The sequence below is a fragment of the Poecilia formosa genome, unplaced genomic scaffold, assembly GCF_000485575.1.
Source record: "Poecilia formosa unplaced genomic scaffold, Poecilia_formosa-5.1.2 Scaffold526, whole genome shotgun sequence".
Lineage (NCBI taxonomy): Eukaryota > Metazoa > Chordata > Actinopteri > Cyprinodontiformes > Poeciliidae > Poecilia > Poecilia formosa.
Window position 1 is genome coordinate 238272 of NW_006800465.1, and position 19757 is coordinate 258028.

A 19757-nucleotide genomic window follows, 5' to 3' on the forward strand; every position below is an offset into this window, starting at 1 on the left:
AGTGAATGGATACTTTCTGGACCCACTTCAGACTTTCAAATGGAGTAGATATTTCAATTTTTTAAAATTAAAAACAGAACATTTTAACAAATGTATTGGTTCAAATGTAATAAATTCTTTGTTGTAGTTAAAATAAGATTATTACCACTGGCGCACATGTGAGACAAGTTCGTATGCATTTCTTTTTTTATTGTGGGAACCGACTTGGACAAGTTCTAGCCTGAAGTCCCATAATTCCCTTAAATGCCTGTCAAATTGAGAATGACTGGCAGCTCCACTTTTAACCTAAACACCAGAATGTGTCATAGGAAGAGGAGGGATTACTGGCAGATGCCAGATACTTAATGATGTAAATATCCATTAAATGAAATGCTGTTTAGGATCCAACAGGCACCCAAGAGCTAATTAAAATAAGCCAGACAGAAAAAGAGTAATTTAGGTTAGATTTACATTTAAACATTAATTTCATGAAACCAAGTAATTTTGTTCTGAAAGGAAACGAGATGAGCATCTTTCAAAAAAAAAAAAAAAAAAATATATATATATATATTCTCTCTCTTTTTATTTGATTTAAACAAAAACTTTATTCTTTTATGACTTTATTCTCATAATATTCTGACTTTATTCTTGTAATCCTGAATTTGTTCTCGAAATATAACTTTATTCTCATTTATTATGACTTTATCCCCCTGTTATTTCAACTTTATTTTCTTAAAGTTATGACTTTATTCTCATACTATTTTAACTTTATTCTTGTATTTTTTTTTTTTTATTGATATGACCCTATTACCTAGTGTAAATATAAACAGGTACAGTTATGGACCTGTTTTGTGAAGTGGCGCAACATTAGATTTCACTTTGACCAAAACTGGAAGATGATATCATGTATCATCTGTCACAAGGTGGGTAAATCCATCATGGCGTAACTCTGTGCTCCATTTACACACACCAACTCCCACTCTGTCTCTGTGTGAAAGTACAAGCAGACAAGAGAAAAGATTTAAAGTCAGTGAAATCTTCCCGGAGGAAAAGCTCAAAATGCTCCCTAGTGGCTGGTTGGTGGAACTACACAACTGTACATAGCTGTACATTACACAAACTGTAAATGACCTTTTATCTCGTTTATTTTCCGAACAACCGCATCAACAGGAGACGACTATTAGACACCTAACGCCTCAGGGGGTTTGTTCTTCAGTAAATTTCAGCTTAGCGTGGCTGGATTCCTTCCTCCTTCTGGGAAACAACTATCAGGTCGTTATGCCTCAGGTGTAATGGTGACGTTTAACCGTTGGAGATTGTGTTTCCAGTAACAGCTAGAAAGATGAGGAGGATTTCGAAAGATGGAAAAAAAACAGAAATCAGAGTCTAAGGAGGCAGAAATTTTACTTTGTGTAATGTACAGCTATGTACAGTTGTGTAGTTCCACCAACCAGCCACTAGGGAGCATTTTTGAGCTTTTCCTCCGGGAAGATTTCACTGACTTTTTGAATTTGATTTTGTTCAGCTTCACTCTGTCTGAAGTGGACAGCCTGGGTTAAACTCCCAGTTTGAGCCTAATGGGAACCACTGGAACAGATGCATCACTCACACTCACACGCACACCGGAACCCTGACACTTCATTCCTTCCTTCGTTCTTTACTATGTCCTTTGTTTTCTTTCTTCCTTCTTTCCTTAGTTCTTCCTTATTTCCTTTCTTTCCCTCTTCTTTCTTCCTTCGTCCATCACATTTTCCTTCATTCATTTTTCTTTCTTCCTTTGTTCACTCCCCTCTTCCTTCATTCATTTCATTTTTCCTTCCTACCTTTACTCATTCCTTCCTTTTCTGTTTTCTCCTTCAGTATTTCCTTCTTCCTTCCTTTCTCCTTTCTGTCTTGTTCTCATCTCCTTTCTTCCTTCATTCCTCCCTTTATCTTCTTTTACTCCTTTCATTTCTCCCTGTTTTATAAAATTTTCTTTTCTTTATTCCTTTTATTTTGAAACATTTCCTTCCCTTTCATGTCATCACTTTCTGAAGAAATGCTCCTAAATCCCTTCCTCCAGTCTTCTGTGTTTCATAACCGAGCTGTATAAATCAATATTTACTAAGTGGAAACTTTGACACAAAACACTCTCACTTTACATCAAGAGGTCAATTAGATGCTAACGAGATTTTATCAAACCACTGTAATTTCTCTGATATTTTCCCCCTCAGATTCAGTGTAAATCATCTGAAATTGTTTTCTGCTCTAACTTCATCAGTCGGTCGAAAGTGAGACTTGCTGCCCTCCTCTGGCTCTCAGTTTAATCTCTGATCCTCATAAATATCAATCAGGGCTTTGGAAAATAGATGAGAACATTTTTAAAGCACTAAAATGACATGAAATTCAGGAAATAGAAGATGCTAACTGGATTTACTTAATGGATTCTTTATGTGCATCATGTTCCAGTTGATAATCTCATTGTTGAGGTTTTGTGTTTGTTTCTTTTTCCCATTAAGAGGCCTTTAAGCACCCTGTGAATAATTAATGAGGAAACAAAAGAACCAGCTGACCTCCTGGTGTTCTTCCTGGTTTCATCAAAACATTTTAGTCGTTTAATAACATGTAATAAAAAACATACAAAAACACAACATAAGAGTTTCACTGAAGCAAATTTCATCTAATATTCCCAATTACTTAATCTGATCATTTCTGTTTCTTGGATGAGTTTTATTTTATTTTTTTTTTACTTTCTTACTTATTTCCTTCGTTCCTTCTAACCTTCCGAACAACCAGAAGTTGTACCCTGATATCAGCAGCGGGTTCCTTCCTTCCTTCCTTCCCTCCTACCTTCCTTCCTTCCTTCCTTCCCTCCTACCTTCCTTCCTTCCTTCCTTCTTTCTGTAGTTTAAATAAAAACAAGTCAGAGTTCTGCAGAAATGCTTGTGTTGCCAAAGCTCCACCTGATCATTTCTGTGTCTTGGATCAGGTATCTTTTATGTTTTGGTGTTGAACCACTGACTGAGCAGCGGGGGGTCTTCTGGCCCCCACAGCAGTGAATCAAAGCAATCTTCATCCTCCTCCTCTCCCTCTCCTGTCGTTTCCTCCAGTCGGCCTGAAGCCACCCGAGCCGTCAGCTTCTGCAGCTCCTGTAAGACGACTGGGACGTCCAGTTTAACCCGGGAAGCCTTCAGTGTTGCCGGGTTAAATGGGAAAGTCCGAATGAAGCCTCCAGCTCTGATTGGTGGAACATGTTGACCAATCGGAGGCTTCACTTCCTGAACATGGAGCCTCTGACGTTTTCTGTGAAGCAACATTTGAGTTGAGTTTGACTTTATTGGACGTAGTGTGATAAACAAGTGAACAATGTTATATATGGAACTATATCTATATATGGAAGAGTGAGTTTTTCTAGGATCAATTATTTACTTTTACTTATTCATTGGGTTGTTTTTCTGCTTTAATTTGGCTGAAATCTTTTAATATTTAAATTTTTTTATTCATAATTAGTATAAATTTGACTCAAGTTAGAATAGTAGTTTTCCTCCCATCCTTCTTTTTTTCTTTGTTTACTTCCTTTTTTATCCTCCTTCCTTTCTTCATTTATTTTTCTTTCCTTCGTTTAAGACTTGTTCTCTGCAGGCCAATTCTCCTTTCCTTTAACTCCCTTTTTGTCAGTCTTCATTCTTTCTTTTCTTTCTTCCTACCTTTAGAACTTATTTCTTCCTTCCCTCCTTATTTCTATTTTTCCTTCGTCCCTTCCTTTCCTCCTTCCTTCCTACATTTGTTTACTCCCTTTCTTCCTTCTTTCCTTTTATTTTTTCCTTCCTCCATTTACTTCTTGTCTTTCTTTCTTCTTTCATTTGGTACTTATTACTTATTCTGGGTAAATGCAACCAAAACAAATATGCTAGCCTAGCCCTATCAGAAGAAATGGGTTGCGCTATTTAGGCAGAGACAAAAAGAAATCCTACAACTGCTAACATTTGTTCCATTTTTGTTTACATTTTGTGAAGAAGGAAGTTGCGCTCTTGTTTTCTACTGAGGTTTTAGTGTCATTTGCTTCAGTGGTTCTTGGTGCAGCGCCCCCATAGGTGAGGAGGGGAACAGGTTTTTCAATTAGGTTGGGTTTGACGCAGTGCAGTGTGAACTACCAGACTAGCAGATTGGAAAACGCCCTAAAAGCAGCCAAAGTCCCCCCAAAAAACTTCCAACGACATTTTGAAATCCAGGACAATAAATCTGCAGATTACGAGAAAGTCTGGCTATTGGTACTCAAAGTATGAAGTAGTAAGAAGAAAAACGTATACCTGTAGATATCTGGAAGCCTCCAGGAATCTGTAGATGGTCTGAATGTTGACCTTTTGCCCTGAGTACCGAGCACCGAAGAGGAAACCTCGTTCTCCATTTCATCTTGTGTTTCAGCGTCGTCTCGGTTTGTAACCTGAGGAGCATATTTCATCTGGCGTGATGAAAGACCTGTTTTCACCACGTTCGTCTTTGAGTATGAGCCGAGTATCCAGTGTAAAGTCTCAATGGGTGGAAGGTGTCTTTTTGTCTTTTCATGTTTAGAGGACTTTTCATTTTTCTGTTGAAAGTTGCTGTCTTTCAACTTGGGGAGTGAAGGAACAGGTGTTGAGATGTTAGCATTGAAGCTAGTTTGGACATTTCTTTGTGTCTGATAAGCTTTGTATCTTAGACCATCAATAGGTGTGTAATTCATCAAATCAACCAGATCACTGATCAGCCCCTTCTTCACTGATAAGTCGGTCTGGCAGTCCAGAGTCAGTGAGGGGCTGTGGTTGACCTCCAGAAGCCAGGGTTTGAACTTAGTATCAATGAGGATGTCAAAGCCGAAAAGCTCCACGCAGTTCGGACAGTCCGGTACCGACGGAGTGATGGAGAGGAGCGTCAGCGTGACGATGTTGTTAATCCTCTGCCACAGAAACGGCTCATTAATGTTCTGGTTCTGGAGGAAATACCTGAACTTGCTCATCGTCCACTTACACCCTGAACCGACCTGACCTTTCTGGGCTTTATAGAAGGGACCGCGCTTATTGATGCTGGTGTTGGTGAGGTGAGCGAACACGTTAGACAGAGAGGACAGGTTGTATTTCTCTGTGGCGAAGCGCACCAGCGCCTCCTGGTGGATGTAAACAGTAAGTGGATTGAAGCTTTTCACACACACATAAATCCTCAGGTCAAACTTGTACCCTGATATCAGCAGCGGGTTGCTGATGTACCTCTGCACCACAACAGAGCAGTTGTAGACCAGGTCTTTTATGTCCCGGAAGAGGAAAATACCTCGACCTCTGGAGAGGTCAACGGGTTTACAAATCCAGCAAACTGATCTTTCTCTGTTAGGAAGCAGTTTGTTGTATTCAGCCAGGAAACTGGTGTATTCGTTGGGAAGGATGAAGGTTGTCGGACTGAAGTTGTAGAGAGCTGAACCAAATGTTGCCTTCATTCTCCTCAGGTTGCGTACCAATGAGTCCTTTCCAAAGAAGTTAAGAGAGAATAATTTAGTTTTTCATAATTTCTGTTCTGTTTCATTTTATAATTTTGTTCAAACAAACAGCAGCTTGTAAAAAAAGCAATTAGTAAAGCTAATTAATTCTATATCTGGGTATATTTCAAATAAACACATTTTAGAAATAAAAACATGTTTTTATTTCACTTTCAATTAAACTCATAATGAAATTGTTAAAGGTGAGATTAGACCTGTGGGTTAAACAAAATATGTTCATTACTTTTTTTAATTATTTTTGCACAAAATCATTCTTAGATAAGATTTTAATCTCCCCAGTTCTGCCTATTTTGAGCTGTTTTAGGGTCTCTGTCACTTTAAATCCAAATAAGAATCAGATGCACAATTATATAGCTGTACATCTTTGAAAAGCAGAAGTGGAGCCTCCTGCACAATCAACAAGAATGTAGCAAGTGGTTTGTGTATGGTAAGTTAACAACTTACCATACACTAAGTATGGTAAGTTGACTTTCCCCTTTTTGTATCAATAATTGTCTTTCCCCTTTTTGTATCAATAATTCTGTTGTACAGAAGGAGTATCCATAGAAAGACTGTTGGTTCTGTTGGGTCACTTTAATATTACACCTACAGGACCTACAGGTGAATTAGTGGAAATGTGGAAATGTTATCTATGCAAAATAAAAGTAATTGTATATCAAAGCATCACCTTTCGCGTGATGCCGGCAGTTTTGGGATGGTGATTGAGGCGTTGCCATGGCAGCAGGCTGTGATATTCTGAGCTGTGAAACTCTGACCTCCTCCAGTAAAGGTTCCAGTCTCTGTCCTCGCGTTTCCGTTTGTCATATTCTTTCCATCCTCGTTCCAGGAGCACTTCCCTCACCTACGACAACATGTCAGGGCCATTGTAAACAGAAAAAAAGGAATACATTTCCAATAAAATCCAATAAATTTTCATAATAATCTCAATCTCTCAAATTTTCAGGTAAAAACAAGAACATGTCTGAGCTGCAAAACTGAAAATTTGCAAGAAAAAATAAGAAAATTTTAGATTAATCTCAGAAATATTTTAGAATAAATATGGAAATTTCTGAGTTTGAGAAGTCAAACATTTCTGACCTTTTTTCTAGAAAAAAGTCAGAATTTTTTTAGTTGAAGTAAAAAATTCTCAACTTTTAAAACTCAAATTTTCCAGAAGTCAGAAATGTTCAACTTTTCAAACTCAGGATACTTTTCTTCTTTCTTCTTAGAAGATTTCTGAGATTAATCTCAGAATTTTCAAATTTCCAAAACCTTTCAAATTTTTGAATTTTTCTCGCAAATTTTCTACTTTTCACACTCAGAAATTTCAGAGTTTTTTCTTGAAACTTTCTGAGATAAATCACAGAATTCCTGAGATTTTTCTCAAAGATTTTCTCATTCTTTTTTTTCTATCTGCAGTGGCCTTAATAAGCCATCATACTTACCAGTTGTGGACCTCGGTCATGCAGCCTGAACACCAGCGACGCAGCCATGCAGCTTCAGGAACTGCAGCAAGGAGCAGCTAAGTTCAGAACATTAGACACACTCCCATATTAAACATGTTTTTTTAGTGCAGGATTGTTCAGATATACATATTTAAGCCCATAATTTAAAAAAGTGTAAGCTAAAGATGCTCCTTCTTTGGCTTGAAATCAAGAATTTGTTGGAATTTTAACATCTGGTAGTTATTAGCAAGTAGTCGGGTTAAAAATAAACAGCGCAGACGTTCCTCTGGGTACCATTTTAAAGCTCTCATAAATGTTCAGCTGCATTCAGCATTTACAAACATGCAGTTAACATTTAACCCGGCCTGGCTGCTTGTACTTGTGTGAGCTGAAGCATTCCGGTTGTAAATCTGAGACGGCCAAACAAACCCGACACTTTGTTGACCCATCAGCAGCGAGAGAAGGGTGAGAGTGCATCAATTATCCATTAGCTGAAAATATTTGCTGCAATTCAAACTGATGTTCACAAACACAGTGATAATCAGCACAGGCATCATTTATGCTAAAAGTGAATCGACTTATTCCAGATTTGATGTTATTCTTGTTTGTTACATGAAAAATTTAAATTAGACCAAAAAAATTAAACATTTTCCTTTAATTTCCAAAGTAAAAACAGATAATTTTATCTTACCTTTGTATAAAGTACTCAGAATAAAAGTAGTTTTGTCCTTTTATGCAGAGGTCTTGTCTTTCAGCGAGTTGTTGACAAGCTGTCAGTTCTTTGAGCTCCACCTACTCACAAAATGCGGCATCAATTGTCTGGACCATGTCAGAGTCATCAGTTCCCGAGAAGCAGATCTGATGACGACGCCTGGAAGGCTTTTAATAACAAAAAGCTGAAGCATAAAGCTCTTAAATATGCAGAGATATAAACATGCTTTCTCTGTTATATTTTATAAATATTTAAATTGAATTTTAATATAAAACAAATGTAACCTGAATAAACAAAACAAGCCTTTTTAAGAGGCTAATAAAAAAGGTAGAGAATAACTATATAAATCAGTCAAGAATCTGAGTGACATGATCAGTTATTTATTCATTCACTTGTCAAAACTAAAGAAATTGCATCTGTTTTGATCTATTTTATTGTCTACTTTCTTAGTAATCGCTTGTCTTTTTAGTGTGTTGGGTGTTAAGTCTCATTCTTTGTTTCACATCATAACCAGATGACAAATAGGTAATTTTTGCTAACTCTAGCTTTTAACTTATAAATTGTGTGTTTTATTAAAATTTACTGTTTAAGTGAATCAAAATAACTCAGAGCATCATGAGTTATAAGCTGCCTGTATACAACACTTCTGAGACAAAGATTGTTTTCTCTAACATGTAAATCCTTTCTTGCAGAACAAAAATTTCAACTAAAACTTAAAGGAAATGATGTAATGTTTCTGAACACATTTTTTAAAAGTAGATTGTAGTGTTTTGTTCCATAGAGCAGCCAACTACTTTGGCTGCTCTATGGAGACAATAACATGCCAATACAAAAAGAAATTCAAGGCTGTTTAGAAAGTCTAGCTATACCATTTGGTACAGCGTGTTTCTACAAGATAGCCGCTAGATGGCGGCAGAGAACTCAACCTGTTGTGGCGTTCATTCAGAAGCGTCAACCTCTAAAAAATGTGCCTTCATCTGCTGCTAAGAGTGCGTTTTAAAGGGTCCGAGTGAAATAAGGCAGTCCTTCCATGAATGTACATTAATAAACGAGTTTCATTCATGCTGCATTCAGGAACTACAGACAACAGCAAATACTGGCTAAACTTTAGATTTTTTTTTTGTTATAATTTAATGTCAAATTATTTTAAAGTTATGCTATGATTTACAACATGTTTTCTGCCAAGAATCCTGAATCCTATTTAGCTTTCAAAAGTCATTGATTTGGAAACAAATGCATTTTTTGTTTCATACGGTTGATCTTTGTTACTGTCCCACATAGCCATAGAGCACTTTAAAGAACTTAACCAAGTTATATTTCTTCTTTTAAACTGTCACTGCTGTTTATGCTATTTGCAATATTAATTTCAGTATAAAAAGGCGAAAATAAAATCACAATTAAAAAGTTACTGTAAAGAAAATAGATTCAATATCTATTTCCATTCTATCTACTACCATATCTCTTTTTATTCAAGGGTTTTACTTAACTCTTATTTAAGATGCGTAATGTGTACGTGGGTTTGAATATAGAGAAAATGTTTCTCATTTCAATTTGAATTATTTGTTTTTATTTACAAACCTTAGTCTAAATATTACTTGTAGTTATAATAAGACTTGAATTGTTGTTTTTATTAATTTTACTTTTAGCTATTGTGATATTTTCTTCTAATTATTTATGGGACCATTAACGACCAGTGGTCTCATTAATTGTTTACATTATTTATAGATTTTACTGTCAATCAAACTAGTTGTAATCAATTTGTAACATGTTATGTCCATGAGAGATATTAGCCAAATACCAACACAAGAGGACTAACCGATCTATGAATGCTATTTTTAATTCTAAAATTACTCAACACGCCATGCGGAAGTGGATATGGTGACATTTGTGCTTTTAGTGGATTGGAAATTAGTTTTCCTACTGCCCGCAAACGCCTCTGCAGTCAGCACCCTCCGAGTCATGTGACGTCCTGTCATGTGATTCAGTCACTTCCTACTGATTCGGTTCAGAGCCGATACTCTGCTGTATCATGTCGTCTTAATTCAGTTCCACGTTCGGGGTCCAGCTGAATAGAAACATGTTTTTCCGGGATAAACCGACTCAACGCCGGCCTCTGAGGCTGGCTCTGTGGCTGTGCATCGGTTTGGGATGTTTTTTGGTTCGGTCCGGAGCAGAAGAGGTCCGCAGCAGCTTGTGGTACCAGGACCTCTGCAGGTAACAAGCACACCTCCTCCAGAAACAGACAGACGTTACAACGCATTAAACAGCGTTATTTCCTAGTTAAACCCCTCAGCTAGCCATTTAAACCGGGTTATCTGTGTGTTAGCTAACGCTAAATCGCTTTTCCCCAGACTCGTTCATCTGCTAGCATCGCAGCACCTTTGACATTTATCCCCAGCTAAAAGCAGCTCTTTGTTTTCGTAACAGAACCAACTTTTAGCTTCGGCGGTACCGCTTTCAGTCGGTTAAACTGGACACCAGGGGTTGAGATGGCAGCGAAGGTTGACGCAGAAGCTCTGCTGTCTGATAAAAGCGTGCTGGTGGAGCTGAATGGAACAGATTGACCACATTTTCCGAGCACATTTTAAAGTGCTAAATCTGTAGTTCCTGGGTAGTAAATTTACTTTTGCCATATTTTCTCCAGATATTTATAAATCTAGAAAAACCTAATTTAATAGACATTTTAATACAGAAAATATAAATAGAAAATCAATCGATATTAAACTTCTGACTCTGTTCTTGCGTATTTGTTGATGACATCACAAGAGGTGCTGATCATCCTGCGTTAATTGACATGATGGCGGACAAACTGCACAGTAGCTCTGCTGCCTTGCAGCAAGAAGGTCCTGCACAGGATGCAAAGTGCAGATTTGATGCGACGCATGCCAGGAAATTATTTGGAAAGTTTGATGTACTTTCATGGCTGCAACACAATACGCAAAAACAATATTGCAATAGATGGTTTATTTTTACATTAAAAAATGCATGTTTTTATGTGTGTCACTTTATTTGTTTGCTCAAGAGCCAAACACGAAGCTCAGATGTGTAAAATTTAAAAAATTGTTTGTGTTCAGGTATAAATAATACAACTGTATGCATTGCTAACATTGTGGTATTTTCTTAGAGATGTTATCATATGGTGACAATAAATTAGGTGTCTGTGGCAAAGTGCACTCAGATTTAGTTTAGAAAAGATGAAACGCTGGTTCCTCCCATCAGTGTAAATTACTCTATAGTAAAACATTTAACATAAAATCACTAAAAAGTCAGTTTTGAAAATGATTACAGAAGTACTTTGAAGGGAAACGTGGGACGTTTTTAGGCTTTTGCGTTGTGTTTTTATTGCAGTCAGCAGAAAAGATGCAACACATCTGAGACTAAATATTAGCTTTTCTTCACTGGAGCTCTGTTAGTGCAGCTGTTGTCTAAATATTGACTCAGTAATAAGACAGAAATGATAACCAGTTACCTGAATGCTCACACTGGCTGCTGTTTGTTTCCTGGTTTTGTCACTTTACTAAAGAAAAAAATCCATAATTAACCTCAATCCCGTTTTAATTGCAGAACACTTTATTGAAGAAATTGGATGTTTTCTTCACATTTTTATGGACTAAATATTGATTTCAATTCTTTCTTAATTAACTCTGTCTTATCTGTCTTTCAGCTATAAATGGGAGGCTGTAGACCTGGACAACAAAGTGAAATACACCATAAAGCTTTGTGAGTCTTCACCACCGACCAGCTGTGGGTCCAGCACTGCAGTTTGCGCCCAAAGCCTCAGCGGCGAAGACAAACACTCAGTCGGTGAGTACAGTTCAGTAAGGAGGAAGAAAGCGCTGTGGTTCTGTTTGGTGGTATATCGGACTGAACTACGATGAAACGTGTCTGCATTTGGTTGAACGTTGTAGGTCAGAGGTTAATTTAGGTCATAGCTTTGTCAGATATCCCTTCAGCCATGTTCTTATGGAGAGTGAAGTGTGCCAAATTACAAGAAATAATTGACGTATGAAATAATTAAATGTCATTAATTTTTTAAATAAATAAATACAGAATTAAATATGCAATTATATGTGCCTCAATTAAATTTATTCATTTAATTTTAAAAACTAGACATAATTATTTCATTATTAAATAAATTATGTCGTACTCTATAACTGTAGCACATAATTAATGAATTTAAACTAAGGCTGCAACCATAGATTATTTAAGTAATTTTTTGTACTGTTTTGGTTTAATTCCTGCTCTGAATATGTAGGGTTTTTTTTCACCAAATGGCTTTTTTGAATGCGTATTCTCCAGTTGATGATTAATCGATTATTATTTTAATAATCGATTAATCTGATTAATCGTTTCAGCCCTAATTTAAACTGTCAACTTTGCCCATCAAAACTCAGTGGGTGGGATTAGAAAGGGTTAGCCTGTGCTAGCCAGTGGGCGGGACCAACGTTAATAGTGTCCGCACTCTGTTGCAGCTTCCTCCACAGTGTTTTCTTGACACATTTGATCAATTCTATATTTAATAAATAATTTCTCTATTTAATTCCAGCTTTAGTAAATTAATGATACATTTAAATAATTGTCATAAGTTACTTGCTGTAATTTGGCACTCTTTGCTCTCCATAGATTTGCTTTATGAAAACTTGAATTTGCAAATACAACAATAAAACTTGATGTCAACTTAGTGTCTTAAATGTGTCAAATTTTTCTTTTTCAAAGATGTTTTCATCAAACTCAAACCTTAAATTTAACAAAGTTTCACTTAAAACAGAACTTTAATTACTGCCTAAACTCTGCAAAGGTATTGCAGTTAGGAAGTCAAAGTCTAGAACCACCAAGCATCTGCTTGAGTTGGCAGTTTTATTTGAATTTCATAACATTTTAAGTTCAGTATTTGTGAAAAACCGTCAGATAGTTGGACGTTACTGGCCTATTTTAAGTAGGATTTTACTGTTTCTGCTAAATAAAGCCTGATATGTCCTGAAAGGAGTCACAGCTGCTAATCGAGTCAGGATCCGTCATTCACCCCCGAGGCAAACCGAGATGACAGCCTTGTTAGTGAAAAGGAAAAGGGTTCCTTCACAGCAGGGTTGATGAATGAAGCAGGACTAGTTTCATATTTATACGACGGATAAGTTTGCCTTACATCTGACCCAGATCGATCCGTGTTCTGACTGGTCATTGAAGCTGTTGTTTTAATTCAGATGAATATAATTAAACAGGAAACGGCTCCACTTCATATCCAGAAATATCTTCACTCCAATCATATAGACAGATTACGGCAATTAAAATTCAATCGAAATATCAAAGCATTGTTCTGTAAAACATCAGTTGATATTAAAACTTTAAAACTTTTCTGTATTTTTTATTTAAACTGAAACAATTTTAAGTGTTTAAGGAGTTCCTGAATGTTTTTATTTAATGACTGAAACTTAACAGACGCCAATAGATTAATGAAAAAATGCAGATGTAAGACGACCTTCTCGTTTTTGTTTTATCCAAAATATTATGGTTGATACAACAGAGATCACATCAAGGAAAGAAAAAACAAGTTAGAATATTACAAGAATAAAATCCTACAAAAAATGTTATGAGAATAAAGTTGTTATATTACAACATTATTCTCAAAATATTAAAATGTTATTCTTCTAATATAATCTATAAATTATTGACCACAACCTGTTTCACATATTTAAATTCAGATTTACAATTGAATTTAAATAGATTTTAATGATGATATTATGATGATATTTCATACCCAGATGCTTTGTTTGTTTCAGAAATTTCTCATCTTCCCATAGAAAAACTCTCATTTGATGTCACAGAAATGCAGAAATCTTTACTTTTTACATGCAGGAAACATGAAATGGGAGTTTTGTTAGAATAATATTAGCATAAAAACCTTGCAGTTAATCCTCTTCCTTAATCTTGATCGCTTCAGCGTTTTCTCATGCTGTGCTCCTCACTGATGTAAAACTGATGTTTTTATGTTTTTCATGCCGCCTCAACCTCACAGCGCTCTTCAGTCTTGCTGTCGACAACAGGAGGTTTTATTGCTGACTGAACTATTGATCTGATGCTGTATGGATCAGTTTGTTGGTGCTTCATCAGAGATCTGATCTCTGTGCTGAACAGGCAGAGTCCCTCTTCCTCCTCCTCCTCTTCCTCATGTTTGTCAGCAGCTTGTTTTAACTAAATAATTCCTTAATATTGATGAAAGACTCAGTTGCTCTGGCCGATTATTTTACTTGCAAAAAGATATTGTTCCCTTGTTATAAGAAAATTAATCTGCTAGTTGAACTGGTATGTTTTCAGGAATTATTGACTTAATTTTTCCTGCTTTCTTCCTAAAGGAGGATGTTACGCCCCTTCTGTTGCATGAATGAACCCATTTAGAAAAATTAATTCAGTTTTCGCTCTGAACTACATTTTGGTTTCACTCTGAGTAAGAGTGAAACTACTAAACTACTACAATTGTAGTTTAGGAGGCATTTACTGTTTCCCACTGGGCCAGTTAGGTTTGGATAACTTAATCCAAATCTATTTATTTTTTATTCTAGAACTGCAGCGCTGATGGTGGCAGCATGTTGGAGCATCGCTGCTACGTTTGTTCTCATTTGTTCTTTTCCTAAACATTTGTTTATTTTTTTTTAGGTGTTTTGTGTTTGGATAATTATTCCCTCTGCCTGTGCAGCTAGGAGGATTTTTGCTCCTCCTTTTTTTTTGTTAACTTTCAGACAGTTGTTATAATGTGTAACCATAGCAACAAGGTTTTACAACTGAGAGCAGCTAATTAGCATCTGTAAAGCTCCAATAACACCTGAATTGCGACCTCAAATCACAGAGGAGTTGGAAAGGAGGCTTCATGGATGCAGATGCATAATGAGTAAAAATCCTTTCCCCCACTCTGCTGCCTCTTCACTTGGTTTTCTAACCATTCAGTCAGATTTAAAGAGGAGCGGCAAAAGCAAAGGAGCTGGAGTAGCAGATTGCTAACAACTGATTGTGTCATCCAGAGTGTGTTTCTGTGGAATATTAACTCTGCTGCTCAGGTATTGAGCTGTTAGTCATGAGACTGTCATTCACCAACAATCTTCAGTCAGAGGCCTCTGCAGATGCAGTTGCAACACTGACAGCTACTCCATCCACAATGTCTATGAGTTGACAAATTAAAATGAGTTTGGTGGTTTCCATTCTGATGATGAATATTTTGTGAAGGGAAGTTTTGTTTAATCTTTTTGGTTTCAGTTCTGTTTTGTTTCATTTTTATTTATTGTTTTTGGTTGTTGAGTTTTATTTTTTTATATTTAAAATATCTTAAAGTTGCAGTGTGGAGTGTTCTTTACTAAATTAAAGTTGATTGATCTTGTATTATTATGCTATTTTCTTTATATTTGAAAATGGTATTGAAACTCCAATTTTATCATTTATCGCAATAATTTCTGGGACAATTTATCGTCCTGTAAATGTATCGTGTCAGGCCAAGCTAGTTATGACAGCATTTAATTTTAGGATACATAAAGTTATTTATTTATTTAAATTTAATCTCTTTTATTTAGTGTTTCTTTGCCTGACTTTAAAATATGTCTGAGCTAAAAAAAAAATGTAAATAAGAAAGCTGTAGCTAATGTCTCACTCATTCTCAGGCCAGCTAAGACTTCCTTTATTCTTCTGCTGACCTCTTTGGCTGCCAGACAGAGTTATTTCAGGCTAAAACAGCTTGTCCTGCAGCCGGAGGTCACAAAAGTCCCCTTGTTGAATATCTGATATCAGAGTCCCGGCTGCAACAAGGAGCCGTGTAGCTTTAAAGACAACACACGTTTAAAAACAAGTGAAAACTTGTGCAATTGTTGGTTTTTATTATAGCTTTACTTTAGTGCATTGAGGAAGTGCTCTTATGTAAAGAGGAAGAATGAGTAAGTGGTGACCAAGCAGCAGAGAGGTCAGATGATTTGGAGTTAAATAATTGTGACTGACTTCTCACATGACCCCTGAACGCATCAGCAGCTCACACAGACACGGCGCTGCTAGCTTGAGGCTTTATCTGCTCAGCACTTTACTATGATTAGCCGCTAAATTATCTGACTCATTGTATTCCAAAGGCTAAATTAGAGAAGTTAAACTAACAGTGAGTTCAAGGAAGCACGTGACTTTTCTCAGAACTCAGGGAAGTAAAATCCACACAGAGACTTTAAGCTACATGTTTTATACCCTCAGGTCGAAACATGCCAAACAGTTTCTGTAAAACGTGTTGCAACCTTTTCTGTAGCTGTGCTTTAAAAAAGAAAACGTTCCAAAAACAAACAGGCTGAATAGGAAATGATTTCATTTCTCCCAGCTGGTTTTCTGTTTACCTTTTAATCACTTTTGCGTCGTGTTTCTTCCACATTAGATGTGATCTTGTTGCATCTTCCTCGTTTTCTGCAAAGGATGTAGTTTTTTGGTGTATTTTTAATTCAATCTTTCTTACAAAATAATTCTGTTTGCATTCAAATATTAAACAATTTTACTTCATCACTATAATTATTCAGCTTGGACATTATGAAATATTTGTGTTCACATTTTATTTTATTTTTTTATCATGTAAAGCACTTTGATCTGCCTGGTTGCTGAAATGTTCTAATCTACACCAATAAACTTGACTGATTGAATTTAGGTCCAGAATGTAACAGAAGAATGTCAGCAAAGTTAGATATTAACAATGTGGAAATATTAAATTCATTACAATCTTTTAAAATAAAGCAATAAAGGTCCAGTTTTTCTTACTGAACTGATACCAGAATATTAAAAAATGCCTGAAATTGTTACATATTAATAATAACATATGGTAGGTTGCTAAATTAGGTTTCAGATTCTCCGTGCAGAGGCCGACTGCTCTTCCTTATCTCCTGTAGTTTGTAGGTTTGTCGGTCATCTGGTTGCTCGGTTACATTGCTTTGATTGTTGTCTTGTGATAGCAGCCTATCTTGACCCAGAGTTCACACAAACATAAACGCATAAAATCACTGAAAATATTCACTCAATCACAAGGAAAAACATTTGGTTTCTCTCATATGAAGCTCAGGTGTTCCAGGTTTCTTTTTACCAGTCTGTAAATTCTTTGCAGCCAATAAATATCAAATATATTTATTTTTTTTTAATCCCTGGCCTGCTGCCAGTTTTTAAAACTCAGATCCAGGCAGCGCTGAGCTTTTCCCACAGCAGGCAGTTTTTCCTTTCCGGTCGAGTATTGACATGAAAAATGAAAACTGACCCTGCAGTCAAAATAAACGTGGAGGTTGGGAGTTTGAGACATTAATCTGTCAAACTGTCTGCTTGGAGATAAAAAACTAATGGGAAAATGAATGATTTCAGCAGATAAAACAGCGTTCTGACCCTTTCCTCATTTACTCTGCAGGTGACCTTTCCCTGCAGAAGCTCTCCGGCACCGTGCTGGATTACAACACCACCAACACCTGCCCCGGAGGAACCAACCCGGTTCAGACCAGCATCGACTTCCAGTGTGGGAAAACCATGGTAAGACCCACGGCGACCGGCCCGACTGGGACCGGCCCGACGGGGACCGGCCCGACGGCGACCGGCCTCTCCCTGAACAGGAGATGTTTAATAATCAGGATACCTGGAAGTGACTGATTGGTATTGTGTTTTATTCTCGTCTGTTCCCTGACGTCAGCAAACACCTGCTCTGCGCAGCTGTTTTGTTCTGGCAGCCCAAAGAAAATCCTTGCATGTGTTTTAATACGTCTACAAATATGCAAACACAAATTCTGCAGCATTTCAGTTTAAAGGGAACCTTATTATGCGTCCTTGAACAGGTTAGGTTAGCAAAATTAGATAAAAAAGATAAAAATGTAACATTTTGCCTTTAAAGATTATAGTAATTTTAATTTTTGGGGTGTAAAAACACTTTAAAGGTGACCTACTCTTCCTATTGGCTATGCAAAACATGTTCGTTAAATTTTTTGCACAAAAACATTCTTAGATAATGAGACTTTATTCGCTGCTCATTTCCTAATTTGAGCTGTTGCACTTTAAATCCATATAATCTGTTGGATTATTATATTACGCCTCCATCTCAACGTTTGCACATGAAAATGGCAGCAAACACGCACAATTATACATCCGTACATCTTTGAAAAGCAAAAGTGGGGCCTCCCGCACAACCAACAAGGGAATTCTAGATGCTCAGTCAACAGAAAAACATTTGTTTTTCTGTTGTACAGCAGCCACTGTACAGAGCATACAGTGGGAAAACCAGCTGACCAAACATGCTGGAGCTCCATCTGGGTTGCTAGGTAACGGGCTAGGCTTTGCTGAAGTTGCTAGATAACGGCGCATTGCCTGATGATTTGTGACGTTACAATCAGTTTTTTTTAAATTTCACACACAAAAAAACATAAGTTATTGCCAAATAAGTGTTTTTAGAAGCCGCAGAAACCAAAATAGAAGAACAAAAACGTGCAAAATCTGAATTTGCCACGTTTTTTTGTTAGTTTCTGTACAAAATGTTTTTTCTTTTTCTCCATGAAATCGATCACTTATTCCAGGCTTCAAAATGCAAATTATTTAAAAATCATACAATGTAATTTTTCTCTTTCTTCCTGCAAATTCCAGACCGTATATATTCTGTATAGAATGAATGCAGAGCAGCATGTGTCTGCTGATTTGGATCTGATCACTTTAATTCTGAGGGTGTGTGCTGTTCTGCGGTCTTGTGTGTGTGTGTGTGTGTGTGTGAGTGTGTGAGTGTGAGTGAAAGAGAGACGGAGAGTTGCCGTAGCTTTGGTAGTGATGTCATTTCCTGTCGAGTCACAATGAGATCGGTTCTGTTTCTGAAGAAGAGGGGCTTAGCAGGTTCATTATGTCTGACAAGAAATGAAACTCAATAAAAAAAAGAACAATGAAATGATAAAAAGAGAAGATTATGCTGGCAAACTTTCTAGCCAAGTTCAGCGTCTCAACATTTTATTTATTTATTTTCTTGTTGGGCTTCAATGTTTGATTCTGCACAATTTTTCAATGCAATGATGTTTCTTTATTATTTTGCATTTGCTGATATTCTTCTTTGATTGAACAAATTAAAGTTGTTTTTGCATGTTTGACCAAGCTTCTGAAGCTATTGGTGTGTTTAAGTGAGCTGTACTGGTACAGAGTTATCAAATAAGTTTGTAAGTGAGTACATTCATATGTGTTTTTTAAAAAAGGAACGTTTTAAATCAATTCAGCTGTTTTTCTGTATTTGATATCAGTCGATACTAAACCTAAGATTTTGGTGTCAGAAGTGAAAAAAATGGAGACTGTGTGTTTTTGTTTGTGATGGTAGGTTTGTGGCAAACCTTGCAAACGTCAAGATGAGCTTGGATCCAACCAAAGAGCTGCAGAGCTCAAATATTCACATTTACCTGGAAATTATAGCTACAGAAAAAGTTTATTAAAAAATAAAGCTCAAAAGATGTTTCTTAATAAGTAAAAGCAGATAAACTCCGTGTACTTTAGGTCACACAGCAAACTTATGAATTTTTCCGAAAAGTCACCCACTCAGTAAAAAGCCGATGTCCTTTACGTTGTTTTCTGCTTGTTTATAACGAAACAGTTTTTTTTCACACTTCTATCTAACAGGGCACCCCAGAGTTCGTGGCGCTGTCTGAATGTGTTCATTACTTTGAGTGGAAGACCTACGCTGCCTGCAAGAAGGACAAATTCAAACCACACAAAGAGGTAGGAGTCCTGACTGCAGGTCCTGCTTGTAGGTTTCTGAGTGGAAAAGGAAACCGCATCTTTCTGCAGAAACAATTAGTCAGCTGACAGAAAGTGAAGCTTCCACATCTCATGAAGCGCTGCTGTTTGTGCTGCGCAGCAGAAGCTGGTCACATGCTGTCACCGTGAAATGAATTTACGCTGCATTTCAGTCACAAATTACTTCTTTTTTTTTTTGAACTTCTGTTAAAAGTTCACTGATGTAACCGCAACATTTGCAACCAGTTAGCACTCAAACAATTAATCGTGATTAACTGTGATGACTTGATTATGGAAATAGTCGTCAACTGATTTAGTAATTGATTAATTGTTAGCTGGAGCGTGCACTCAAAAAGGCAGTTTGCAGAAAAAACTGTAAATAAGCCAAACGTGTACAAAAATA

General features: G+C 36.7%; 2 protein-coding genes across 2 annotated transcripts in view; one reads left to right on the top strand and one right to left on the bottom strand.

The window, feature by feature from the left end:
- Positions 1 to 2848: 2848 nt before the first annotated feature.
- On the bottom strand, positions 2849 to 6957 carry ttll2 (tubulin tyrosine ligase-like family, member 2). The gene is made up of 4 exons (XM_016664902.1): positions 6910 to 6957; positions 6153 to 6326; positions 4263 to 5452; positions 2849 to 3261 (listed from the first exon to the last, which is right to left on the bottom strand). Exons 1-4 carry the CDS (start codon positions 6955 to 6957, stop codon positions 2955 to 2957), a joined length of 1719 nt encoding a protein of 572 aa, XP_016520388.1. The 3' UTR covers positions 2849 to 2954.
- A 2618-nt stretch (positions 6958 to 9575) lies between these two features.
- The window catches only part of LOC103129229 (cation-independent mannose-6-phosphate receptor), a 40252-nt gene continuing 30070 nt past the window's right edge, over positions 9576 to 19757 (top strand). The window contains exons 1-4 of the mRNA XM_007540244.2: positions 9576 to 9835; positions 11286 to 11425; positions 17016 to 17134; positions 19238 to 19336. Of these exons, the coding sequence (XP_007540306.1) occupies positions 9699 to 9835; positions 11286 to 11425; positions 17016 to 17134; positions 19238 to 19336 (495 nt within the window). The 5' untranslated portion in view covers positions 9576 to 9698. The remainder of the gene's footprint in view (positions 9836 to 11285; positions 11426 to 17015; positions 17135 to 19237; positions 19337 to 19757) is intronic.